Here is a 27,904-nt window from a genome sequence, read left to right as displayed (position 1 = left end):
AATTCAAATTTCGTCCCCCATAATTATGCGTCATGGGAGAGGTGTCTTTTTTGCGTAAACAAACTAGAATATTCGTGATCACTATGGTATTTCTGATAACCAAAAAGCAATGCTACTGGATTTTTTTCGGAGTATTCTCATTCCATTTCATTCATGGCCAGATTTCTTCTCAGAGGCATAACAAAGTCTGTTGCTCTAATTGAACCTATCACAAAACTTGTGAACTTATCTAGGTATCGAGTTAATTGGAAACTGAGACACGAGCAAAGTCCACAATTGATGTTTGTTCTCGTTTTCGGGGAACTTCCCTCGCGATAAGGTGTACTCTTTTTACCCCGGGATCATAGCGATGCTGATTAATGCCGAAAATGATCTCACTAATTCACCTGCTTTTATTTTTTAATCCAAATCATCTTCTTATCGCAGAGCCACCGCAGAGCCAAAATAAAAAATATTGCTTAATGTAATCTATGTACGATTTGTGCTTTGTTTTTGGGTCGCTCTGGCCACCGCTATTTGATTTACAGCATGATCAATAAAACTGCCTGCCTGATACAACTGGCTGGCTAATCGATCAATATCAAAAATATCAAAAGAATGCAGGGGCAACTTCGCTAATGGCTCGCCAACTGGACCTTGCCCAATATCGTCTGGCATTTCCAGGCTTTGTGGCTTGAAATTCAGAGTTCCGAATTGGGGTGTGCAACTAGGTGGGTGGGTGGGTGTCTAGTTTTTTCCTTCTTTCTTTTTTATTTTGTGGATTCGGAAAGTGGAGCAGGTGGACGCCACATAGATCATTATCGGACTAAGAGACCTAGTTTGCCTAAATGGAGCAAAACATTTCAAGGAATGACACATGCAATTTATGATCACGGCTCTGAAGGAAGTCAGAGGATTTATCCAAAACAGAATTAGATTACTCTAGCTCTTAAATTTAATATTTATTCAATTAACTATCTATCTTATTTAATAATAGTGAAAATTTTTCCCACAATAATAAAATAAAAATTGTACTTATTGATTAATAAGATTAAAAAATATTTATTAGAGAATAAGTCCTCATGTATCTTTATGTTAAAAAGTTTTTACAAAAGTATCTCGAACAGCGAACGGAACGAGTGGGCACTCGGACTCGGGTTCGTGTTCGGCTCGACAGCTATCGCATGCGCCGGCCTCAGATACAGATACAAATTCAGTTTCTGTTCACCTTTCGTCGGTTAAAGATCGTTGCCTGCGAAACCAACGGATATAAGAATATACACCAAACCAACCCCAGAGCTCCGTAACTGAAAGCAACAAATGCTTCGGAAAGATATTTTTGAAAAATTCCGAGCAAACCCAAAACTGAAACGTCAGAAACAAGAGCAATACAAAATATCAAGTTCAGATGAGCCTGATTAATGTTATTAAATGCAATTGATTTGATTTGAATTGAATGAAAATGAAAAGTGCACTTCGGCGGTAGATAGATAGATTGTTTGCATTCACTATCGACGACTAACTGATTTTGTTTTAAAAATCGAAACCCAAACCAGTTGAAAACAGGCGAAATATTTTCGAGTGCCCCTCACCCAGTGCCAGTGCAAAAGTAAAAAGTTCCCGCAAAATAAATCAAAAAATTTTTGTGCAACGCTAAAAATACGCAAATAATTTCGAATAAAATTATATTTAAAAAAATAATAAAAAGAAAACCGCGTTGTTGTCGTGTTAATGCTGACAAAAGTGCAATACAAGTATATATATATATAACCATTATATTTATTACAACCAATTACATATTGTTAATCAAAAGTAATAAAATATACATATCAACGCAAAATAACAAATATTATATATACGTAAAATAAAGTGCGGTTTAGAAATTGCAAGAATAACAAAATAAGCTAAAAAAGCCGCCCAACGCCCGGATTCAATTGCAATTTTTTTGCGGTGTACTTGTAATTTTGTTGACGCTGCATTTTCGCCACTAACTTCAGATTCAAATTCATACATTTGCGATATATGAATTATGATTTCTGAGTTTCCGCTCTGACTCGTGTTCGTCGACCACAGCAGAAAATTGAAACTCTTTCGTCAGTCCAATGCTAGACTTCCGACGATATTACGCACAAACCCATGTTGGATTATAATTTACACCCTTAAATTTGGGGGCTACAATGCGGCCAGAAGTATACGATGTAAGTTTTTGAAACTATAACCTATTTAGTCTTATGACATAGCTGATCCTCCTGGAAATTATAAACATTTATGAGCGAAAAAGAACAGTAGGTGGTTGGTTAAAAATACATTTTTGAGAAATAATAAATTAATAAAGCTTACCAGGCAACCATAATTCAGAGGAAAAAGGCTCATAGTGTTATGTGGAAAGTTAATCAGTCACTGAAAATGCAGAACTTAAAAAATGACTCGAACCACGTGCACCAGAACACGCCACTTTCGAAAAATATGAGTTGTACGCAATCCGAGGAGTAATCCTTAAACACCATGACCTGTGTTGAGCTCCTTTTTTGCGCACAGTTCCCACACAAATACAAATAAATTGAAAAAAGCAAATAAATTATTATGCGAGTGTGCGTGCAGCCCTCCATTTATCAGGGGCAGCGCAATTTCACTTAAAAAACAATTTCCAAACACACATCAAAAGCACAATTATATGTTCGAAACAAGAAATATGAAGTTCAGACTCGGTTTCAGTTTCATTTTCGGTTTGAGTTTGAGTTTGAGTGCGAGTTTGTGTTTCTGTTTCAGGTTCAGGTCCATAATTGCCGTTTATAACTTGTTATGGCACCAACACATGCAAACTGTCAGGATAAATCAGACTCTCAGGCCAGTGTGTGTATGGATGGTGTATGGATAGAGTATGAGTGTGTGTGTGTACAACCCCTTTTTCGAAACTTTGGAGGGTTTGTGGCGTGTCCTGATCTCGCAGGACATTTACCTGAGTTATAAATCAATCGCAAGCAAAACTCTGCCAACCCTCCGCGGCGCAAGTCGCCCGAGAATCGCGCACAGTAGTCGCTCCAATAATCGCCCAGGACCCACATAGGAAACTAATCCAAGCTCTATCATTAATTCAGATTAATTGTCACTAATCTCACACCCCGATTTCGAGCCATAAACAAGTTCAACATTTCGAAAAGGCAAACACGGCTGCCACGCCCCAAAAGACTTCATTTTCTTCGGATTTCGACGATAAGCGGGGAGGGGTTTTTCTGTAAAAATAGACAATATTTGATTTCTTTTATTAATTAAACGGAAATACTGTCAGATAACACAACCCAGGGCCCCACTACCCCACTACATTGATAAGCCCGAATAGAAGAGTTATGAAAAAGTAGTGGAAACCGAAGAAGATCCACTGGGAGATCTTTGGTTGTTGTCGGGGAACCCATAAAGAATACTAGCATTAATCTAAGCCATCGAGAGTTTTATTGAAATTTATGATTTGGCCAGAGGCACAAGCTCCATGCCAAAACACCATAAATACGTTTATGACTTGGCACATATTTGTGCAGCTTTGATTAATGCAATCACTTGACATCGGGCCTCTATTTGGCTCAGAAACAGAAGCAGAAGCAGAAATCGAAACAGAAATCTGAGCGATTCTCGTCTCACTTGCCACCGTTAACGGAGCCCAGACAACCTTGGCCAAGTGAGCTGCACTTTTTGTTTTGTTTCTGTTTCTGGCCAAATGTTCAGCCATGACTTGTGAGAAAAATCTAAAAATCTGGCACCAGGCGACAGCTATCTCAGCGAAAGTAATAATACTATTAAAGGTAATACTATTAAAGTTCATTCAGGGCACACACAGCTAATTTAGTAATTCCCCCCACTACGATTATGTTAATTAGAAGCGAAAATATTATATTATCACCCAGTTCCGTGACCAACGTGACGCGTTCCTAGACTTGTTTCAATAATAGTTCAAAGTACGCTTAAAAACTTTTTTCCAGCTAACTGCTAACTGCTAAAAAAATATCACTTCTAGTTTTATAATTAGTTTACGCGCGGGTGGCAGAATCTGCATCCCACTCGGCCACTGATATATAATTGGGTCCCCAAACATATGACGCCACGGCCAGCCCGTAGCTCGCTCTCGTTTTTAAATCTATCAAAAATCAGTCATAGGAAACGACCTCAGAAGGCACGTTCAGTCATCCCAGATAGGCTGCATCGATCATGATGATGATGATCCATAGAGTATAAAAAACGATTAGTCACATTGCCAGCTTAATAAACAAATAGGGGCGAGTGCAGTACATATTATGGAAAGCCGGCGGAAAGTCAAGACTCTGTAGCGTTTTAAATCGCCCCAAAAAGTCGCACCGATCGCTAAACGAGGCCTAAATGAATATAGCACGGTATCTGCATTCCAGAAATTCTTGCCAAGACTCCTCCCACCTTGTCAAATTAAATCTGTCTGGACTTCGATGGGATGGGAGTGGTGCGGAGTCTAGAGGAGAGGCCTAAAGAGGCTCTCCAGGCGATAAGTAGTGGAATCCAGAGTCGATTAGCTTTCGGCGATTTGCGATCGATTTTCGGCTTTATGAGTTTATGCCTTTATAGCCGACCCAATGCCAGTGACTAAGTGTGGCCAAGATCGGGCCAAGTAGGTCCCAACATCATAAACCCCTGATCTGAGCCGAGAGCGGAGTACTCCCTGTCTCGGCGGTCGGCTGGAAATAAAACGAGTTCGTTCCGCATTATCTTATCACCGAAGAACACGTTCAAAATATACGCCACAGCGTACTACGCGTACTATATCTACCCATACCAGCGTGGATTTCTTTCTCGGGTGCCTCTGTATTTGGAATTAAAAATAAAAAAAAATAATAATAATAACAATACGCCAAAAAGAGCCATGCGGCCGTCAAGTGTTTACGGTTTGTTTTGCTTTTTTCACCCCCTTCGTTTTTGCTAAAAAAAACTGTATCAGAAAAGCCCCTCCCCCAAAGCCCCACGAAGGGCCCCACGAAAATTTACTACGCTTTGTTGGCCGATTTTACTATTATATGATAAATGGTAAAGTTTTCCACCTTGATAAGTTCGCTTTCTATGGCAATTAAGAGTGCGATTGTTCAATTAATGCCAAATATTTGCATTGGGAATTACGGCTGCAGTGGGTCAACGAAAGGTAAAAAAAAAAGCAAGGTATACGACTGACGTTGCACCTGACCCACAATGCTAGGCAGTGGTTGTTTTATTGGTGTTGTCATTGTTGGTTTTGGACATACTATTTGGGAGTATTGTGTAAAAAGACAACAAACACACACACCCACTTTCGGGAGATGCCACGAAATCTACGATCGATCGAAGATCCAATGATGAATTAGAAAGTTTTGAATCCGAGAGGAGTTTTCTTTGAATCCAGCAAACTAATCAGCTTAGCGATTGATTTATCTTTTGGCTTTATGCTTTTGTTTTTTGTTGGCTGGGTGGTTGGGAGATTTATTGGCAACAACTATCGCAGGTAATCAAATATTTACAGTAATGTAAAACTGGCTTTTATTGAACCATAACGTCCGATAAGAGTCCCCCGATCGGGCCTCCGATATACATGTTCTTCGATTCGATTCCTTTTTGAGACGAGACCATATCAAATGTATTTGCCTAGCAATTTAAGCCGGCAATTTCCTCAGAATGGAAACCGAAACACGCGTGTTGGCCCGCCTCTTACCCCCTTCCACTGGCCCCTGGCCCCTACCCACAACCTTACTCCTCACCCCTCATCCCAGTGTATTACCAGTTGCGTCTCAGGTGCAAGGCAATTATTATTTACTTCCAGAAAAAAGGTGTCATATTTGAGTAGCCGGCACAGTCCCTAGACAAATCCAATCGATGCACTTGCCGTGTTTGCCATAAACTCGGCATAGCCTCATCGATTTCGTCGCCAGTAGTCGCCCTCTCTCTCACCGGCTCATCTGCCATCTCTGTCGGGCTGTCTGGGCGGTGTTGACACTTTGGGAAAGTTGCGCTGAATGCTCAACAAAGTAGTAGTATTCGCTGCCACTTAAGTAGCCGGACTTATCAAAAGGGCTCCCAGAGCCAGCGGATGGCACCGCCGAAAGCCGCTTATCACCTCCGGTGGTGCAGCTGTCCCGGTGGCGAAAATCGCATTAGATACAACCCACCCTTGGCCCAGTAATCGGAAAGGGAAAAACAAGGCATCACACTGCGAGAAAACTCATTTACCCCAGGGCTAAGTGATTATAACACGTTGATTTTATTTTTCCGCGTGCAGGAGGGCGAAGTGCTAATGAGTTGAGATTTGTGTGGCGGCACGTCACTTTTGGAAAACTCACAGCCTTGACACTGGGCTGGTGACTATGTGCTGCCGGCATACAACATCATCAAATGATTCGTTCTGCTATATATCTACAGAAAAGAGTCTGAAAACAACATTAGCTTATCGCTGGGGTACACTGAACTCTCACGGACTCCCATTCCCATTCCTGGCATTGTTGTGGTGGTGTGGCTCCCTATTCTGTTTATATTTGGGGCGTTGCTTCGGTGGGTACAAGTACAAGTTCAAGTGGTTAGGGGTCCACGAGAGACAACCACCGAGAGGAAGTCATCTTGTTGGCTAAGTACACGCCAAAAGTATGCAAAGTTTTTGCTTCAAAGTCTGGAGGCTTTAATTAGGGCCAAGGGGGGCTTTCTACGAAGACAATTCTTAATGGATTATAATGTCATTTACAACCCCCATCTCTCAGCTTTTCTGATTCTGATTTGCATATGGTTCTGCTTGAAATGCATACTTCAAATACCAAACCCAAATCCGAAACCGAATCTGAGCCAGAATCTGAATTCTGAGTCCTAAGACACCCACTCGATTCTTGCAGTTGCAGTCGCCACTGTGCTATTATACAAATATTTTCATATAATATGCCCACCAGCTCGGCGCCCTGCTGCAAAAACAATGGCCAACTGCTAACTGGCAACTGCCAAAGTCAGTTGAGTACTTTGTATACACTCTCATGTGTATCCAGCGGATACGCCGCCCGCCCTTCGCTCGGAACTTCATTAAGTCGCGACTGAGCAAACACGTAAAAAAAAGTTGCAGTTGCAGCCGGAGTCGGAATCGGAATCGGACTCGGACTTGGAATAGGGGTATACCAGGGGGTATAGCCTGGGCTGGCCGTATATCGGAGGGGGGAAGGGACGGGTTTAGGGTTGCTGCTCGGCTCGGCGAAAAGCGCAAGGTGGATGATGCAAGAGTATTAAGTAACAGCCAGTTCTCGGCAAGCCACCCCTTAAAACAATGGAAAAATTGCATTAAGTGCAGCATTTCAGGCCAAAAAAAATAGGGAAAATAAAGTAAAGTAAAATAAAGTATAGGGTGGCCCATCACCGTCACCACATCGTCAAACAAAATCACAATTGCAATCATACGCACAATTGACGGGCAGAAATTTCACACTTATTTCCCCTGCCCCAAGGAACACGTGTCAGGCAGGACCCAGTTGACTGGAGAAAATCGGGGCAGTTACAGGACTTTAATTGCGGGATTGATGACCGTTAACACGTGTCCACAATCAGAGTTCAATGCTATCACTTTCCCACCGGGCTTATCTCCCGCATCTTTTCGCCAATTCATTATTCTGTCCAAATACTTTTTGACTAATCTAATCGGCCAGCGCATTCCACAGATGCCGTTTTTATTTTTCCACAAATATATAAGCAGCTAGCACAATTATGCGACTCCACAATGCTGATGGTGATGTGGTGTGTGGAAGCAACAAGTGTTAAAGTCCAGATGCCGACACGTGCCCCGTTCTCGAGAACCCCGAGAGTCGAGAGTCAAGAGTCGAGTGGCAAACTAGTTTGCATTCGAATCAAAGCCAAATCACACATCGAATCGAATCTAAAAGACCTGGTGCTTAGCATATTATCGATCGATGCGATCGGGGAAAAACACTTGGAGTTTAATTTTAATATTTATTTCCAATCAGGCACCAGATTTATATGTATTACCAAATCTATAGCCGGAGCCGGTGCCAGTACAATCAAGTGGACAAACTAATTAAAGGCCTGAAAATGTCGCCAGCGATTAGATTGAATTTTTTTCAAAAGTGGTCGCCGTGACGTAGAAGCCAGATTTTCGGAGCTTTCGAAAGGAGGCTCCACTGCTTTGTGTTTTGTGAATGAAACTGAAAAGCTTTCTAGTTGGAGTTGGGTGGGGAGGAGAACTTCTCAATCCCGCCAATGCCGGGGAGAACTATTCATTATTCAGGGCACACATGGGTCCGGGGCCCTACCACATTGCGTAAGGCGTACTTAGGAAACTGGGAGCAGAGCTAGGAGGAGTTTGAGGAGCCAGGGAGCTAGGGAGACCTCTGCGGCTCCGTTTCGAGGAGCTCCTGTCTGCATACCAAATAAGGTAATTATGAGTCGCAGAAGGGAACAAAAGTAAAGCACAGAACATAGAAGCTATATCGAGTTACATACATGGGAACCGCTCTGCACCGAAAGAATTCATTGTCTGGGGTTCCTTTGACTGGGAAGCCTCCATTTCAAATATTTCTCTCTCTGTAGAGCCGCGGGTCATGCCATCTTGGCCCTTGTCTGGTCTTAGACTGGAGCGAACAGCTGAAGTTTCGTTTTCAATTTCGGGGCCCTTTCTTCTTTATTTTTTGTTGCGGTTGCCAACCCACAAAGAGGCGTTTCTTGCCCAGCTTTAAGTACCTAAGCCCGAACAAAAATGTCGTGTATTGATCAGTCAGCAGTAGCAGTAGCAGTGAGCTGTCTGGCTAGTTAGTAACCTCTCCCCCGAAATAGCTTCCCTTTTCGCTGGAAAAGTCGGCAACAATTTATTTTTTGGCAATTTATCGAGAACGCTAACTTAACATAAATTGCTGAAAGCAGATTTAATTGCTTTGCCAAGCAAGAATAAAAAATAAACGTTTGAATAAATGCTGTGTCCCTTCGGCCGGGGGGATTGTGAAATTTCATTTGGTATTCATGTGTGTGTCTGCACATTTCAAATGAACTTTATTGTCTGCTGTGAAATTGAAAAATGATAAAAATCGCACGCCACCAGGCATTTGATTTGGATTTTTTTCGTTTTCGTATTTTTTTGTAGACTGCCCACTGCGAGGACAAAAGGTTGAGAGGGATTCGGGATTCGAAATTGCCAGGACTGTTGGAGGAATCTGGAGGAAGCCTCCTCCTGGGGCTGTTTTAACTTTTGACTCTCGGTCGGTTCGCTGTATTGATTTCTCGAGCTTGATTCTTTGCGTTTTCACTTTCCAAACAAAACTGAGCAAAAGACCTTCGTCTCAAGAAACTACCCTTCTGGGTCTTGAGTTCTCTTCTGTTTTTGTTCGCACTCGTTTTTTTATTTTTTATTTTTTTGTAGTTCAGTTCAGTTCAGTGCTAAGCTGAAATCAATGACCTTTTGGGCCTGAGGATTAGTTGGTCGTGAAACAGAATATTCAGTGCAGAAAGTACGACAAAAAATATGGCAAGACTTGTTCAGTTGAATCGATAAAAATAAAAAGGAAAAACATAAAAAACACATTTTTCACCAGCTTTTTCCGAGTGGCCACTTGTGGTCACTTGTGGTGGGGTGACATTGAGCCAAAGCCACTGGAAGGGCTCTCCATGGAAATCCGATGGGCAGATGTCTGCTTTATGTTTTTTTTTGTATATACTCGGATAATATTTTATTCCGAGAGCTCACGATCAGATCACGGCTGTAAAATGACTTAATTGTTGTTTAAGGTGAAGTCTCAGACTCAGACGGAAGTTCATCTCGGGAAACAAAACAAAATACAACAAAACAAAAACGAAAACGAATAAAGTAGAAAACAAATCAATAAAATCAATAATAATAATCATTAATAATAATCTGTAAGATTTATGCAAATTTTTCTCCTTTGAATCACTCTCAGCTCGCCTCTTTATTTATAGAGCCTAGCGTAATTTTATTTTCGAATACTATTGAATACAACTGAGTATACTCATTTTGTTTATTTTTCATCTACTTGCAGGTTACAACAGTTCACGCTGCCCAATGTCAGGACTTTTTCTATACTGATGGTAAGTTCTCGTTGAAAACTGGGTCTCTCAACAATAGAACTTTAATAGTATAATTTGTAGATATTTTATTATTTTTATGTCACACGGCATGGCATACACCCAATTAAATGTCAGAATAAGTTCCGGCCTTGTTCCAGTTTCCAGTTTTTGGCTGGCAAAAACCATCTGGAGATCTTGAATCTCGATCGAAAGCGGCTTTGTTTTCAACACTCTGAATAATTATCTTCAGAAATGTCAAAATATTTTCATACGTCCGCTAGATTGAGTGTGTGTAATCGAAATCGTAGTGGGGGATTCCGATTCGGATTGGTTTGGATTGGAGTTGTGATATGGGGGAAACGTGTGTACATTGGAGTGGCTCTCGGTTTTTTGTGCGGTCTCTCCACTTGAGTCGGCCCATAAAAAAAAAGGAAATTATAATTATTATTATGATTATGGTTGTTACACATACACGCACTGAAACGTCATTGAACTATGGAAAAGGTCGCACGGCATTCCAGACCCAGACCAAGAGTTTCGTTTCGTCTTTTCGAGAAGTGCAAACAGAAGGCCCCACACTCCCCACCATCCGAAAACTGACACAATATCAATTCGAGACGAATGGAACGTTGACAGACTTCAAGCGGAAGAGATGAGGAATGCCAGCGATTTGTGGGAACTCAAATCAATTGGTTAAGCTCCGATAAATCGATCGGCACGCGTCGATCTTCGTTTGGCCGAGGCCCATCGGTCACCGGCCAAGAAGCCCCCAAAATCCTCAAAGCAAAGTCCGGCAGTATTTTTAGCCATTTACCCATAAATAGGTTTTGGTGCCGTGCGCTGACCAGGACATGATGTATGAGCTCTAAGCCCAGATAAATACTCGATTTGCACTCGCCACGCTTCGGTTGGAGCTTCTATATATTTTCCATTTGTTTGGAACATTCGAGCCAATTCGTATGTTTTGCTGATTTGCATATTTTCATTATCTTTGGCCGAAAACGTAATTGTCATATCACTCAAGTGGTGCTGCCCAAAGGTCGAAAACGTGCCGACCCTAGAAGACATGACAGAGACACGTGTCTGGTGGTGAAATCAAATTCTAAAGAAAAATATAGGAATTTTTAGAGGGCCGACCCGAAGATTCCTGTTGGCTTAAATTGCAGAACACTCTACAGTCACTTTCATTTGGGCCATGTCCAATTTACATGCATGGGAACGCTGGGGCCAACATCCCATTGAGAAAGCAATTACCTGGACTACCATAACATCCAGACCCTAATGTCCAGTGGGCTCAACTTTGACCATAAAATCTTGGTGTCGCATGTGCGGGGCCGTGTAATAAAAAGCTCATCGTATTAATGGAAATTTATGGGGCAAAAAAGGGTTCCGCTGGTCGGGATTAGTCGCCAGATGATGCGACTTTAATACAGATGAATCGTCCATTAATCGGAGCTTCCTCTCCTTTTCTTTTTTTGTATCTTGCAGATATTTGTGGTTGCTATTGCGATGCCAACATGCGCCGCGAAACAAGGCTATGTTTTAAAATTACAATGTCCCAGCGACCGGGCGCTGCACATCAATGCGCACGGCAAAGTGAGCGCCGAGGATATGTCCCTGGCACGTAAGTATCTTAAAGATATTCTATATATAAAGATTTTCAAAAGGGAAACCGATCTTGAACTGAACTGGGATGGCTCTTAGTCATGAGAACTCGCATTCATCAATTACGATTGGCATTTAAATTAAATTGGCATTTTTACTATACAAAAGAATACAGTAAAGCTTGGGTAAAATGAAATAATTTGAAGCAGTACACTAATAGCTATAGAAATCGTATTAAATCTCATATTTTATGATTTTTTATTTTAAAAAAGATCTACTAGAAATCCCAAAATAATCTTTTAAATGCAAAGTCCCCATTATTTCCTATTTGAGAAGTCTCACTGTACAGCTTGAACTCTGTCTGGGTCTGGGTCTTTGTCTCTGGCTGTGCATATTGTGGGCTTAATTAAATTATTGGTAATTTAATATTTGATTGATGTTATGAACCGCTGAGCGGCGCCCATTGCGGTTTCGTTTTGTTTTGTTTGTTTGGCCTGGACCGGCCCGCTCTTAATTTATTCGGAATTCATTTGCTGCGGTTTTCCAAGCCTCTTCACAAGTATCTGAAGTTCAGGAGCAGAGCACCACCACCACCGCCACCACCACCCTATGCCAAGCCAATGTGGGTTGATGTCTAAGCGAAAGTGACAAGATCGGGCGCCAAGTTGCGTCACCGGGTCGGATCGAATCGAGCCCAGAAGAACCTTTATCCGTCCAACCAAAGAAAAACTTAAAAAAAAAAACGGAAACAATATTGTCACTTTGGTATTTTATCTTATCGTCGGTCCTAGGTGCTAGTGAGGTTTTAGGAAATTTGATCGATTTACCACGGGCTACTGAAGGTCTTCCCCCAAAAAAGAACCAAATCCAAAACGAAATCGGGTGGAATTATCAGGCTTATGGGTAATTTTCAGGGTTAAACCCTTTTTCTTTTGGCTAATTGCGAGTTCAACGACTCAGCGCCAGTAATTGACTTAGTTGATTTATTGATTTCATTAAATGCTCCATTGCCGCAAAGGCCTATACGTAAATACATAGTTCAATTCTAATCACAAGCCCCTTCATAACTTTATCGAAAACCTTTCAATTAATTGGGTTATCTGTATGCGCTTCGAGTGGCCCCAGTTCCAGTTCTATTAAATATTTACACAATACCCATAGTTTGTTTGCTAATAATTAATTAATATTTTTTGGTTTCTTCTTCTCATACTTTTAGAGTCTTTCGTGATGAACAGTGTCGGCGATGTGTTTGGCGATGTGTTTGGAGAGGTGGATTTCAAAATCACCATCTATGCGCCGGACGTCGACTTCTATCTGTGCTTCCATCAAAACAGACTAGTTGGAAAGGTGAGTTTCTTTTCAATCTATCCAGATAAGGGGGGACAAGGAGGTTTCTATTATTTCAGACCCAAAACTAACCGGAGCTCCTTCCCTTTTTTTTGGTATCTTTTCTATTCTTTAGAGAAACGCCACAAAGGACTGCCACTTCAGAGAGTCAATGGTTAATGGGTATCACCAGTACACCCATGCCTACAACTCAGTGCTCCACGTGGGCTTCAAACGCAACTTTAAGCCAATTGGCCCCAAGGATATGAAGAAGCCGAGAGTGATGGAGAAGGCCTACTGGTCCTTCTACCCCACGGAGGCTGAGCACTTCCGCAATACTCTGGGATTGTTGGGGCGCAAGAAGCATGCGAGCACCACCACCACCACTACTACTACCACTACCACAACTACAACAACTACATCAACCACATCAACAACAACAACAACGACACCACCACCACCCAGTACTAGCGGAAGTAGCTCAAAAACCACTGAGGCAACAGCCACCACATCCACAACACAACAACCACCAGTGGCGGGCACAAAACGCGCGCGACAGAAACCGCGTCGCCCATCAAGTATTAATAGCGATAGTTCTACAAACCCCAAGACCCCCATCAGTCCCAGCAATAGCCCTAAGTCCTACAACAAAGCCAATAGCAACAACAACAATAAAAACAAACACAACAACCATGTGGAGGATCTGCAGGAGGAGCAGATGATAATCCAGCGGAACCGGAAGCACCAACAGCGTCGCCTGCGCTTGCAACGCCGGCGCCAGCGACCCCAGGGGGGTGGTGCCATGGGTGTGATGGCGCAGCCACAGCCGAAGAACTTGGTGGTGCGCCATCACCACAACAATGCCACGCTGATGGAGCGACGCGAGCGCCGTCGCCAGGAGCGGCAAAGGCACAAGCAGCAGCGCCAGCTGTGGGAGCAGGAGCAGCGGGCGGAAGGTGAGCGAGAGAGGGAGCGGGAACGGGAGGAGCACCTGCCCAAGGCCACGTCCTCGGCCTCGTCCAGTTCCTCCTCCTCGTCGACGGCCACGCAAACGGCCCTGACCGCCACCGCCGCCTCCCTGGCGCCCAGTGCTTTCAACTTGGTGGCCATCATGGCCGCCAGTCGCCGGAAGCGGGACAGGCGAAAACGCGCCACAGCAGCTGCCCCTGCCGCCGCCGCCTCCAGGGTGGCAAGTGCCCATTCCCATCCCCGTGATGCTGACATGCAACTGATGGAGCTACCCTCGCAGCGTCAGCAGCTGCAGCAGCAGCAGATCCCCACTATCCCCAACCCGAACGAATACTCAAAACCCTATGTTAATAGTAACTTAAACTTACTAAAAAATAGTAATAGCATTAATGTTAATCATGCAATACCTGCCTTGCCAAAAAACTACAACTACTTGTACAGTAACGAGCATTATAATTTGAATACTAAAAGTAGCACGACTGATTCTAGTAGTTTAGACACTAGCACTAAGTTCGATAGTCCAAATAGCCATAGCCATAGCCATAGCCACAGCGCGTTCAATCAGAATATTGACAATAATCTTAAGCAATTAAACGATCGAATTGACCCTTTTGTTGCAACTGCAACAGCAACAGCAACGGCCGGAAGTGAGAGTGAGGGTTCTGTTGCAACAGCACCCTTTGAGGAGGGAGTGACAGAAACAGTTGACGACACTGTTGTGGAGAATCGCAATCATATTGAAGCTAATAATATAATCGACGATAGCTATCCGACGACCGACGAGGAGCACGAAGAGCAGATTCTAAAGAAACTTTTTCGTGGCCTAGGGAAGCTGCCACTGCAACAGCAAAATGTGCAGCAGCAGCAGCAACAGCAACAGCAGCAGCAGCAACAACCTAATATTAATAATTTTAATGGAAATATTAATGTTGTTAACGATAATCAGAATCATAATGATAATGGGCTGCTGACCAATAATAACCATAATAGTAATTACAATGAGCAATTTGCGAATGACGATGAAACGATACGAATTCAAAATAATAAATATGAAACACATATAGTACAATACAAACATGCGGTATTAATTTCGATAAGATGGGTGGGTGGGTTATCTTATTTTTCAGGATTAAAAACCATTGTAAGGCCACTATAAGGCCAGTTCTGCAAACATTAGGCTGTGTCCCAATATCTTTCAAGATCATCTGGCCATCCGGAAACATCAATGCGAACATTTTACACATTTTTAGACACACCATTGGGGAATTAAAATTCCAATTCAAAATGCGCATTCCAAAATATTACAAAAAACTGAAATATATCGAAAACATAATTCGAAAATCGTGTAACAATTGATAAGAATCTACAACAATGTGACAATGTGTAAATCTCCCTTGACTGCCTGACCTCAATCTGTTCGGATAACAATAAATTATCGGGCGGCAAAAGTCGCCGCCGCGCAGACGCCACAAAGTCGCGTGCAAAACGCGTGGGCGATATTCGAATATTTTTCCATCACAAAAATCTCTAGCCCGTTGTCTTCATCATCTCCTTTCTGATTTTTTGTTGGCTTACTCGGTATTTGTTGTTGGAAAATGTTTGATAGATGTTCGGGCCATGTTGACACCGCATAAATCATAAAATAAAGATTTCATATTAATTTATGCAAAGTACCCGAGATGTATGGCGTGTCTGAAATTAATTAACCAGCGATTTCTGTGTCGCCGCGACACATGCAAATTCGGCTAGCCATCGGATTCAGATTTATCAACCTGTGCCCCAAGCTTCAAGCTCCAAGTGTCCAGGTCCAGTATCGGCCATATTCTCACCGACAGCTCTTGGCCAAAACAAAGCCAGCAGCCAGCTCTCTTGGCGCCAACTTGCTGTGTGTCTCCACCGATCGCAAATCGCCTCAAAAAACACCAACGCCTAAGCTACCAATATTTAGATATTCCGATACCAGAGACCCAGAGCCAAGTTGCTAATGAAATTTTATTATATGCTCGGAGCAATAATTTATAAATTTGTTTAACAAAAAATAAATTTGTTGGGCAATAAATTTAAATAAGCAAAGCACTTGCCATTTTAGTAAGGCAGATCTGTCTGCCAGGCTTCAGAGATGCTCGAATAGCAGTCACAAAATCTTATTAAACTTGCAGTAAAGGTTGTGTCCTAAGCACTGCTTACTTAAGCCGATCATGAATTATTCCCAAGGGTTATTATTCATGTAACAAGTTTCAATTTCCCTAAAAAAAAAGTGTTGAGGATTGACTTGTCCCACCCAGCGAATAAACTCAGCGTTTTGTCCGGCACTTAAAAGTTACACCTCTTCCCGGGCCGGGGTGGATCAGCCGGTTTGGGATGGTCGGAGGGGAAGGAAGTGGAAATATCAAAAACCAAAACAAATAAAATTCGAAATTTGCATTAGAATACGTCTCGGTTTGGCGTCAAAATAACTCAACGGCGAATAGCTCACTGGTTTTGAGTCGAATTTATCACCTAAGCGGGGAGTACAAGAACAACCTGAACAATATCGGTTAGGAATGTTGGTATCTCCTCTACATCTACATTGCATTTAATTTTATAACTTTTTTTGATTAAAAATCAAACAAATAAGTATCCATTTGATTTGTTGATTTTTGTGTATAAAAAATACCCTCTTTTATTGACTTTTGATTCGTACACCCGTGAGCCAAATTGGTCAAGTGGCTTGGCGCCTTCGAAGATTTCATTCGAAATTTGTGGTTACACTTTTTTTCTCATACCAATTCAGATTTTTTGTTGTTCGACTGTTTATTAGCCAAATTAGCGTGTGAGGTGAAATTTAAGCAGATTTTCGTTGAGCATCGCCGGCTGTTTATGGGAAAATGATTAGATCCGCTTATGGCCTAGAGATGTTTTTATGCGTTTATTTTTATGACACTTATTCTAATGAAGAAACATTTTAAGCCATGGCTTAAGTGACGGAAATGCCTAGGCTACCAGGCTACCATCTCAGGTATTCATGTTGATTTTTTAACCATTTTTCAAGTGCAGCTTACACTGGGATTTAGTCAACGTTGATGACAGGCAGCAATTACGGGAGATTAGTTTGCATCTTAATTTAATTGTTGCATATTTAATGAATTACCATAAAGGAAAAAGTTTCTAGCAAACGGATTAGTAGACTCTAAAAACACGCCCCCATGTTGGCCAAAAAAAAACTTAATCACTTGGCTCATAAAATAATATCCAATTTATAATCATTATAATGATGTTTGTAGCGACTCAGTAAAATCACAAATACCTTTTTAATGATGACCAAAAAGAAATATGCGTGATTATTAACAATTTGGCGCCATTTAAACGGCGAAACGACGAAATCTTAACACGAATTTTTATTTTATTTAGTTATTGCAATAACTAAATCCTAAACCGAATCTGTCTTCTATATCACGATTAAGGCAACAACAATGTCAGAGATTTTAATGGCATCGTTAAAGCGAATATATCGAAAGGGAACCATGACGGCATCAAAAAAACGTTTTACGACTTCGCGCCTTAGAACCAGCTCGTTCTTTTGGCTTATACCCCCAATATATTCTCCGTTGTACAAATTTCTTATATTGTTTGTATTTTTGTTTTGTGCATTCTATATACATCGGATACGGTCGGATGGGTGGGAATTCCGATAGGCAAGTGCCAACCGGTTTAAGTTCAGGATTGGGGGTTCGGGTTAAAATTAAAATCTGACGCGCACTCAATTAAGTTTATTGCATTGCAAATCATGTCCGTAACCCATTTTTATGACAGTCTGAAGGTGTCAAGATGATTTGTCAATGTTTGGCCACGCCCTCGCATTCTCCCTGTCTCGCCCCCTCGACAATTCTCGAATTCTCCAACAACAGTTAGACCAACTGGTTACTGTGCCACTTGCACTGATGGAATGCTAACTGTAGCTCTCCCACCTGGACTCTACCTTTACCTTTAACTTCGACGTCACCTTGAGTGGGATTTAGTTTTTTTAAGATGCACAGAAAGAAAATAGGACAAAAATAATATAGTATTTATAGTCCAATCATGACACTGCTTTATTGCCAAAAATAAATTTTTGGTAATTAATAATAATTTTAAAGATATTAATTTTTTTCCATGATTATCGTGATGACAGTTGGAAGCTGTATTGGCTTCGAGGGGCAATTAACCATCCACTGACCTCCCCCATTGCGATTGGCAGTGGGGGGATTGGTTTTTGGCAACAGCTTTTTAGCCCAGTTAGCAAGTGCTCGGCAGTAGCTCTTAGATAAGTATTCGGTTTATTTTATTGCCTTTCTTTTTGTTCTTTTTCGTTCGGGCATTTAACAGCCCGTTAAAAGTGGGTTAACGTCTTTAAAAATTGTAATTACCCATTTTTTTCTTCTCTTAAATTTAAATAGCGTTCTCCTTGAATAGATCGGGATAATTGGGAGTTATGTAAAATGCAAGTGTAGGGCATAAAGCTGAAATTATGGAGTCTGGATTCTAAAGGCGAATACTTAATCATAATTCATGGGTTGACCAATTCGTAATTTGTCTGTACTTAGCGAAAATATTTCAAATATTTGCCAACACCTGGAAAAAAGTTGGTTGCAAGTTGCAACTAAGCGGGTTGTTTACGTGGCAGCCCGTCACAGGCATAAAATATTCATACAATATCGCAGAGGCTGAGAGCGTTGCAGCCAAGGCAAGGTGGAAGCCAAATTAAAACGGCAACCAACCAGCTAGCCGGCTAGCTGGCCAGCTAGTTAGCCCGGCTGTCAATCCCTCATGGACTAAAGACTTAACAATTTGACAAATAGCCCGGCCAAGGCAGCTGCTGGGCACTAGCAACGGTGGCAGCGAAAAAAAATATACATAAATTCTCACCTATTGCTGGCAAACCAATCGAAGGCAATGGGAAAAGCGGCGATGAGCACAGATATTTATTTTTGATTTTATTTTTATATTTTGAAAGTGGCAACTACTTGACATTTGCTTTCCAACTACCAAGCTTCCCAGCTTCCCAACTCCCAAAAACTCCCAGACTTTCAAATGTCCAAGACACCAGGTCCGGATGAGTCTCTCCCTTTGGCATTCCGACCATCTTTTGTTGGCCGAAAAGCTTGGCTTTTAATGAGCGGGCGACGGAGATTCTTTGCGGGGCCTCTTTCTTTTGTCGAACACCTTTTTTTTGTGTTGTGTTCAACTTTTCATTTTCAATCAGGCCTGTCAAATTTGTCAAGCTCGACGAGTTTTCAAGTGGAAGGAAACCTCCAGCGACCGAAGACCGACGACCGGAGAAAGAGGCCGTAGAAAAATTACAAAAATGCATTCGAAGATGCGCATTTCCCTCGCCACTAATCAATGGCATCTAATTAAATGGCGTTGATTGTTGTTGCCACTTTGACAAATTGTCGTTGTTTATTTGTCGGCCCTTTGGGCTTTAATGCGTTTTTGATTGGGTCGGGCCGGCTTAAAGGTCTCAGCTCGGAACCTCTTCGAAGGTGTGAGGCATTTTGATTTATTTGCCTCCTAATCAGATAAAGTAAAAAGCTTTCAGTTTGAGTTATATATGCTCCATGCTCAACCGTTAGAGTGGTTTTACCCGAGACCCACGAATAATAATTTCTGATATTTTGATTTGCCAAAACAGAAATCCAGTTTAATCTCATTGTGCTTGTTATGGGGCGGCTTAAAGAAACCATTTACTTGAGAGAATGTAGTGGGCTGAAATGAAAGTGCCTTTGGATGATTAATGTTACAAATTTAGGGGTTACATTGGAAATTGTTCCAGATTGGAACTAGAAATCGTTTACGGTATTCCGCTCAAGGATCGGATGCAAATTGGAAAAGATATGGACATCCTACTGGGCCATATATGAGAATCCTGAATTCTGCAAGGGGTTCCATCAGAAAAATTGAAAAAATATCGATCAAAAATTTTGTTCTCAGGTTTTGATGCAGATTTGCGGGGAATCGATCTAGAAATCGTTTAAGGTATTCCGTCCGAGGATCGGATGCAAATTGGCAAAGATATGGAAATCCTACTGGGCCATATATGAGAATCCTGAATTCTGCAAGGGGTTCCATCAGAAAAATTGAAAAAATATCGATCAAAAATTTTGTTCTCAGGTTTTGATGCAGATTTGCGGGGAATCGATCTGGAAATCGTTTAAGGTATTCCGCTCGAGGATCGGATGCAAATTGGCAAAGATATAGACATCCTTCTGGGCCATATATGAGAATCCTAAATTCTGCAAGGGGTTCCATCAGAAAAATTGAAAAAATATAGATCAAAAATTTTGTTCTCAGGTTTTGATGCAGATTTGCGGGGAATCGATCTAGAAATCGTTTAAGGTATTCCGCTCGAGGATCGGATGCAAATTGGCAATGATATCGGCATCGGATGGGCTAAATTTAATATGAATATAAAATTCTGGGCTTAAAATTATTGTAGCTTATGTGAATTTAAAAGCACTACCCAATAAGTTATAGAACAGTGTGGTATTTCAGTTAATGGACTTTTGAAGCGTCGCAACTTTAATATACCCTGGTGTTTCCCAGCTCCAGCGTTGAACTTAACCCCAAGTCGAAATTCTTAACCCCCTCCATCGCGCCAATACCTAATATAATGTGAGGTGTCAATATTCCGTTCTATTGACGCCCTCGAACAATGCCCCGGCACTCGATTGTGTGTCACAAAATCGATCCAATCGATCCGGGTTTTGTTGTTTGCCGCCACGCCTGAGAACTTGATTGGGCCGATCAGTTTGATGATCGTGATCATGATGCCGATGCTGATGACTTCATGGCAGTCAATCAGGGGACCGGCGCATTTGAATATGCAAAGAATATTTTTAAATAATTTTCTTAAATAATTTTTCAAATTTTTATGTCTTTTCCAATAAAAAGCAAACATGTGACGCCCGACGGGATGGGGACATTAAGGAGGTAGGTGTCTGGACGGTCGGTCTGGGAAAATGTCAAAATGTTTTGTCGCCTTCTGTCAGGCTGTCGGAATTCGCTGAATGTCTTCCCCACATAAACTGCCTGATATATGCTGCCGTAAATTATGCTTGGGAAATTTACAAAATTAGCATAAACTTGGACTCACCCACGACCAACTGCTGGGTCGACTGCTGGGCTTCTTACCGCTTTGTCTAACCCGCGATCCAGTTAGAAAGTAGTAAAAGTTCGTTAGTTAGAAGTTTTCTGGTTATTTTTCTCATTTTTTTTAGGTGGCTTGTAGCCACACACTTGAAAATGTAAATTTCCTAAATGCATTTCTGTTGTTGTCACTGAGCTGTGAATGTTGGACATGATTTTAATGATTTGTCAAGAGCTGTTCAGTGATCGCTGATCTAATGAGGCTTAATGGCTGATTTTGTTTTAGTCAAAACTCTTCCCCGTATACAGTTTCCTTTTAACTGGGTTATGAGGTCACCCGTTGCCAAAATACCACCCAGGACTTGGCCTTACCCATCCCAAACCCTAATCCCTTATCAGCGTGGCCAATTACAAGTAAAAAAGTAAAGTGCCAGATAAAACACTTTTTCCCCAGATATCGCCCAGTAGTTAGTCCCGAAAATTGTTGCGAAAAAAGTCAAGAAAAAAGAGCGGAACAAAGGCTGCGACCTGGGATGATTTGGGTTAAAATGATAACAGTAACACACCAGGTAGAAGCCCAAATGTCCATCGAATTGACAATTTATGTGACGTACCGTGCATAATTGAGGCCGATTTTGCAACTGCCAGGTAAATCGACAAAAAGAAACTCCGGGTAATAGGTATGTAATTTTTCCTGGTAATTCTTAATTTCATTGATGTCCTTGCCCAAGGATCGTCGTGTGCCTAGGCCAGAAGTCGGGCGAATATCAAAGGATCGTTGCAATTGAGCGCTTCGAGTGATTTATATCCCCATTGATAGACAAGAAAATCAAAATTTTTATAGACTTGAGTCAATTAACAGCTGCCCGGACTTCCGTTCTATTTTCGGCAATTACCAGATCGATGACGGGCCTGATCTATGGCTCTAATTGTGGATAATTGTGGCTAGCGCCAAGGTCGGAGGATTGATTGGAGAGATGGATGTGCGGGCCATAAAGACATACATAGTTCCATGGCAAACGGAACAGACCTCTCCACGTGAACCCACCTCGAGTATTATTGATCCGGGGCAGTAAACCAACTAGGTGGCCAATTCCTTATTGTTAAGTTCTCAGTACGTCGATAAGACACAAAATTAGCCATGAAACCGGTTCGAACGGGTTTAGTTTGTCGTCTTTATCAGAAATGTAAAATTCTCGGAAGGGCCCCGGCCATATTACTGCATAGTACAAAGAACTTACACGGGCCATGATTTGATCTATAAGTAAATTTTTTGTTTAGAGTGCTTTCTGAGTCACATGAATTGATTAGTGATTATTTTTAGGGTGCATATTCCGGGAATGTATAAAATAGCCATGGTCAGGGCTAAAAGGAATGTACGATTAGGAATACGCAATTGCGGAAGTTTTAAGTTGCTTTATATAAGAATTGGAACTTGGAATTCTTCAAGTGGAGGCGGTATATCAAAAAGGGAAGCCCCATTTCTGTAGAGCTTTCATGGCTACTTCGTAGTTAACCCTAATTGGCATAATCTACATGACATTTTTTATTAATTAGGGATCTGATTTAAATTTAGGATTCTCCTTCTATAGTTAAGGCTTACGAAAAAGTGTCTACTAATGTTGACAGACGCTTTTGGCCAGACTTTCGGCTGGATATGCGATAACTTGGCCTTGACCTAGCACCACAAAATCCAATCTAGAGGCGGAGGGAATGACCACGGCAACAGGAGAACCTTTCGATTGCTCTTCAGTGAAAACAATGAACAGCTAACCTCATTGGCATTTACGATTCGCCAACGATAAAAACCTGACGAGAGGAGGTCTGTATGGGCCAATAAATTGGCCAAGCAGTTGGGCCCGTTTGCGTAACGGGCCCCCCTCAAATGGCAAAAAAAAAAGAAACAAAACGTCGTATTTCGCATTTTTCATCGATAAGTGATAGTCAGTCAATGGTAGTTATTTTGGCCAAATTGCGACTTAATGACCAGCGACGAAGTTGTAGAAAGTGATGTCACCGTATCCGCTGATAAACTTAATATGCCCCTTTAATTTTGGTGGCCAATGGGTTAACGCCCCCTGAATGGAAAAAATTAGTTCTGGAATCTACAATTGAAGTATGGTTGGCCAGAGCCACAACCAAAGACTTAATTCTCCTGGGTGACGATATGGTAATAAATTTTCAAAAGCCTCTTGAGTACATTGGAAAGTACATGACGCCATCTCGTGATTAGTCTGGAGATATTACCAATACCCTTAAATTATGGATTGAACTTTTCCATTTAGCTTATTCCTTATAAAGTGCTTTCAATACCGCGTGGTTTCTGCGATTGTCGCCCGATGGAAACGTGACTATACGACTCAAAGATAAAGTCTATTGGGGGTAGAAAGAAAGTAAGGACTGTAATATTATTGGGGCTGGAAATCCATAAAATGGTTAGGCTAAAAATGGAAACAACAAAAAAATGTTGATATCCAGAAGCTTCGATTTCGTTAGGGCGCTAAGAAATATTTTTTAATATCCAGGAGGCCACAAGCAACGAAACCTTTTATCTTATTTAGGGTTTAAATTGTTCCCGAGAACTTCTAAGACCCGGGCTGTAATTCCTTGTTGACAACTTGGAGACCACGGACATGCCCCAAGATCGTGCCGGCTTTGCCCCTATTTCGATATATATTATAAACTTTTGTATCTGAGCCCTGCACTTCAATATGTAAACCTGGCCAGAAGCTTACATTTTGTTGTTTACGCTCCGAGGAAGGGGCTTAAATCGGACCTCGGACGATTGTTGGTTTTAATGCTTTTGATTGTTCAAACGGGCCGCTTTTGACCAATTGCACCATACTGATTGCCGGGGGCTTTGTAGTAGGTCACGGTTCCCTAGAGGCTTCCAACTTTCTGGCTTTCTGGCTATCTGGCCATCGCTGCCGCCGATAATTGGTTATACCAAGTGCGAAATATATTGGTGGCTCCGGGGGCGTTAGTTCTTCTCGCAGTGATAACCGCAAAAACAAAGTGTAAACATCCGCCCGCACCGCGTGATCACCTATCCCAGATGATCTATGATATGACTTTAGTGGCGATTTCCTCCGAATATAAAATATAAAATATGTCTCAACTCCAGAGCATTTTTGATAAGAATTGGCCAGTTATTACAAAAGACTACAGCATATTTGACCGATTAGCTTGTTCCTGATTTCACTTCAAATTTCTATGGCTTTCCAAGAATGTCCATATCGGTTGAAGTCTATTGAGGAATTTCCGATAGAATAAACTCAATTTGTTCGCAGAATTCCGGAGGTAAAAGAACATTTATGACTTGACATTGATCGAAGTGTTAAGTGGGGGATTTCTGTTCTTAACTTAAAGTTTTGGCTCAAAAAAGATACGTGATTCACTCGAGATGTTTGGAATTTTATTATCATTTCATGACCAATATAATATTAGAAATGTGTCGCTTCCTGTATTAATTTGAGGTCTAAATCAGTCAATGAATTCTTCCGGTGCTATTATAACGATCTATCGAACTTTACAATCAAATTTCCGGTTTTTAAAGTTGTGATTCAAGATTAAACGAACTTGGAAAGTGCCAATTTCCTTCCGTCTGACACATTTCTGAAATATTGCAGTTTTATGGCAACATTTCCTTCCGCCTAATTTTTCCCGCCTTTAAGTCCTTAATGAAGCAGAAATCTCCATACAAACTGACGCAAAGGACGCAGAGTTCAAAACGTCGAGTCATGGAAGAAATCCTCGAGTCCTGTCCCACAAATTCGCCGGCGGCCAGGAAAAAGGTGAAAGGTGATGGAGGGGTGATTTGGTGGCAGGACATTAGTGGCCTTTCTCTAGTCTATTCTGTTGCGTCATGTTAAATAAAAGCCCGCCGACGGTGCAGAAGAAACGAAACGAAACGAAAACAGGACATTGGACATGGACTTGGCTTCCGGTTAACGGTAACAAAGGATCAGCCTGCAGCAGTTGCGGTTTTCAATTGAAATACTGTTCGGGGCAGGACGCGGAGGACGCAGGACGGGACAGGACAACCCTGACCGCAACGTGCTTGGAAATGAATACACGGCCCCGAAAGAAAAGCAAACCAGTAACAGAAACGGGGGAGTTGCCCCGGGGCCAGCCCCGGTCAGTTGCAATCCCCAGAATGCGGCTAAAAGCAATAATATATCTGTATGTTTGTCAATATGGCTGGGAGGAAGTCTCGTGGCCTTCCTGTCCACCCGAGTGACACCAATATGCAGAAGAAGTCAACGACAAGCAGCTAACTGAGTTTAATACAGTTGAACTTCTTGGCTGACAAAAGTGAATTTTAAAGGCAATCCCAAGGCAACAAAGCGCCCTAAAATTTATTATTTTTATTGCTAGTAATTGTAGCTATTATTAATATTTTATCTTGGTCATGTCTTGGCTTCTTTTAAGGAGTTTCCCCTGTATTTATGACGATCGCCGTTCGCATTCCAACGCACACCCAAGAGGGGTCAAAGTTTGGACTGTCCTAAATTAACATCTGTGTGCTAATTGACAGCTCAAATAGTTGATTCGTTTCATTAGCTCTTCTGGGCCTGGGCCTGGGTCTGGGTCTGGGTCTGAGAGCGAGTCGGGGGTTTGGCTACAGTCGGTTCTGTCAAGGGCTCCCACATGGCACATGGATCTGGCGATGAGGTGGACTTAATTGCCGCACCTGCATCGCGTGTCCATAAATAAAAAACAAAAGGCCCCAAAAGCAAATAAGTGTCCGACACATTGTCAGATGTGTGTCAATGATATATATCGTATAAAGTCATTAAATGCGAGCCTTGGTCGCATTTATCCTTAAAATTAAATCCATGTCGAAATGTGGTTCAAAATATTGGAAATACTCAACCTCCAGAGTCTAGACTCTAGACAATGGCAATTGTGGATCGATTTCCATGATCAATGGTATCATTCCCTCTTTGTGACCTTACCCCCACTGCCTATCCTAGACCCCCACTCTTTAACCAATTTGAAACGTTTTGAAAAATCTGCATAAATTAGTTGGGTAAATAATTTTGCAGTTGATGACGCGCCGCAACAATTTGAAATAAATTAAGTCCGGTTTGCGACGATCGGGAGGGGGAGTTTGAGACGCTGGGGTCGGGGAGGCTCGGGGGGCCTTATATAGCCCCTATCAAGTGACGCTAATGGCCATAACAAACAAACCAAACGATGCAACTTGATGGTCTCTGATGATAGTCGTGTGTAAGTTGCAGGGCCAAACGCAGCATCAGCAACACCAACAGCCGAGCCAGCAACAAATTGATCAATTCATAAATAATGAAAACGTTTAGCCAAAGAAAGTGATGACGTGGCGGCGTAAAGGGGCTAAGAGGGGTGGCCAAAAGGGGGGGTCGCGTTCACAACTCCACTAACGTCAATTTTAATCGTCTTTGATAGGCAGGCCAGATGCACTGAAAGTAAAGGTATTCCTAGAAATTCCTAGATTATTTTGAAAACATTAAACATAACTCTTTTAAATAGATTTCTTTACTACAAGAGATTACAAGTAATACCTATTATTTTATTACAAAACTATACCTACAATCTCACATTTGATTTCTGCTAGTGCAAGGCACGATTGGTTAACTATAGCGGACCCGATCTGAACGATATGGAGCTGCAGACCCCCCTGATGTGGATCGACACATGAAGTGAAGAGTTTTGCACTTGCGTTGGCGATTGTCACGATCGATGGCGACGCCGAAGACAACGTCCCTGCCGCCAGAAATAAATATTCAAATAAGAAATCAAGTTCGTTTCAGGTTCCCATTCCCTCAAAAACCAACTTGCATCCGCAATCGCTTCAGTTTGAGGTTGCTGTTGTTGATGTTGCTGTTGCTGTTGCTGCTGCTGATGTTGCTGGAGTTGCTGTTGCTGCTTCTACGACATTGTCGCCGCTGTCAGCGTTTGTCAAATGAATGCAACGCAGAAGCCAATGGACAGCGGCAACATGGGTGGGCAACACAACTGGGACTTGGACTTGGACTTGGACTCGGCGTTGACAGTTCTGGCCCCTCTGAACCAACAGACTCCCCCTCTTCGATAAAGAAGAAAGAGGACCGGATAAGGCGTTTTCTGCATTACTTTGTTCATTGGAATTTTTTTCAGATGCCCCCCTCTCACTTGGTGTTGCTGATGTTGCTGCTTCTACTGCCCCTGTTGCTGTTGCTGCTGCTGCTGCTGGTAGAAATTAGAAAAACGCCCATGAAATGGAATTCTTTTTGCCGGCCACTCAGCATGTGGCATGCGGCATGTGAACGGTTTCCAATTTTAACCGATTTGGCGCCTAATTTGGTGCAAAATTTGATTTCGATGGCGGCTTCTCTTCGCTTTTAGAAAGTAATTGCTGTGTGGGTGTTTCTTTCTCCAGAGCACCTGAATGTGACTTGAATAAATGGTAATTTGATTGCCAAACCAGTTTACAGCCACTGTTCGAAAAACTTTGTAAAAGATCAAATTAGTTTTACAAAATATGCAGCCTTACTAAGTGGGTCATGATTCTGGAGTTAGGCTGAGATACTAACGATCCTATGAGACGAGTGGTAAATCAAGTGCGTGCCTCCCATAAATCAAAATCCAGGCAAAAGGATCTCGTCCAGGGCCCAGCCCTCCGATTTCCGACCACAAATATATAAAATGAAAAATGTGCCACGCCCCCGGGCCACTTAATTGTTGGCAAACAAAATGAATGCATAATTAGTTTGCTGCTGGCCAAGATGGCCACGATGGCATGAGGTTAGTTATTTATGTTGGCCCCAACCCGAACTCGTTCTCCCAAGAAACCTTTATGAATATTTCTGGCCGGGGCCAGAAGAGTTAAATGCATTTTTAATAATTTCATTAGGGCCAT

General features: G+C 42.0%; 1 protein-coding gene across 1 annotated transcript; it reads left to right on the top strand.

Moving 5' to 3' along the window:
* Nucleotides 1-1,161: 1,161 nt before the first annotated feature.
* On the top strand, nucleotides 1,162-26,704 carry LOC6494320 (putative uncharacterized protein DDB_G0282129). The gene is made up of 6 exons (XM_001960504.4): nucleotides 1,162-2,177; nucleotides 9,993-10,041; nucleotides 11,509-11,644; nucleotides 12,842-12,972; nucleotides 13,088-15,001; nucleotides 26,621-26,704. Coding segments are annotated over exons 1-6 (2,316 nt in total). The 5' UTR covers nucleotides 1,162-2,175.
* The last annotated feature ends 1,200 nt before the right edge of the window (nucleotides 26,705-27,904 follow it).

The sequence above is a fragment of the Drosophila ananassae genome, chromosome 3L, assembly GCF_017639315.1.
Source record: "Drosophila ananassae strain 14024-0371.13 chromosome 3L, ASM1763931v2, whole genome shotgun sequence".
Taxonomy (NCBI): Eukaryota; Metazoa; Arthropoda; class Insecta; order Diptera; family Drosophilidae; genus Drosophila; species Drosophila ananassae.
The sequence above is the reverse complement of the archived record's forward strand: the minus strand, read 5'-3'. Positions and strand labels throughout refer to the sequence as shown.

Bases quoted from the DNA above. Each gene is read 5' to 3' on its own strand.
- LOC6494320 (XM_001960504.4), top strand. The intron at 10,042-11,508 runs GTAAGTTCTCGT...TGTATCTTGCAG, and splicing joins GGACTTTTTCTATACTGATG to ATATTTGTGGTTGCTATTGC. The intron at 15,002-26,620 runs GTATTAATTTCG...GATTTCTGCTAG, and splicing joins TAGTACAATACAAACATGCG to TGCAAGGCACGATTGGTTAA.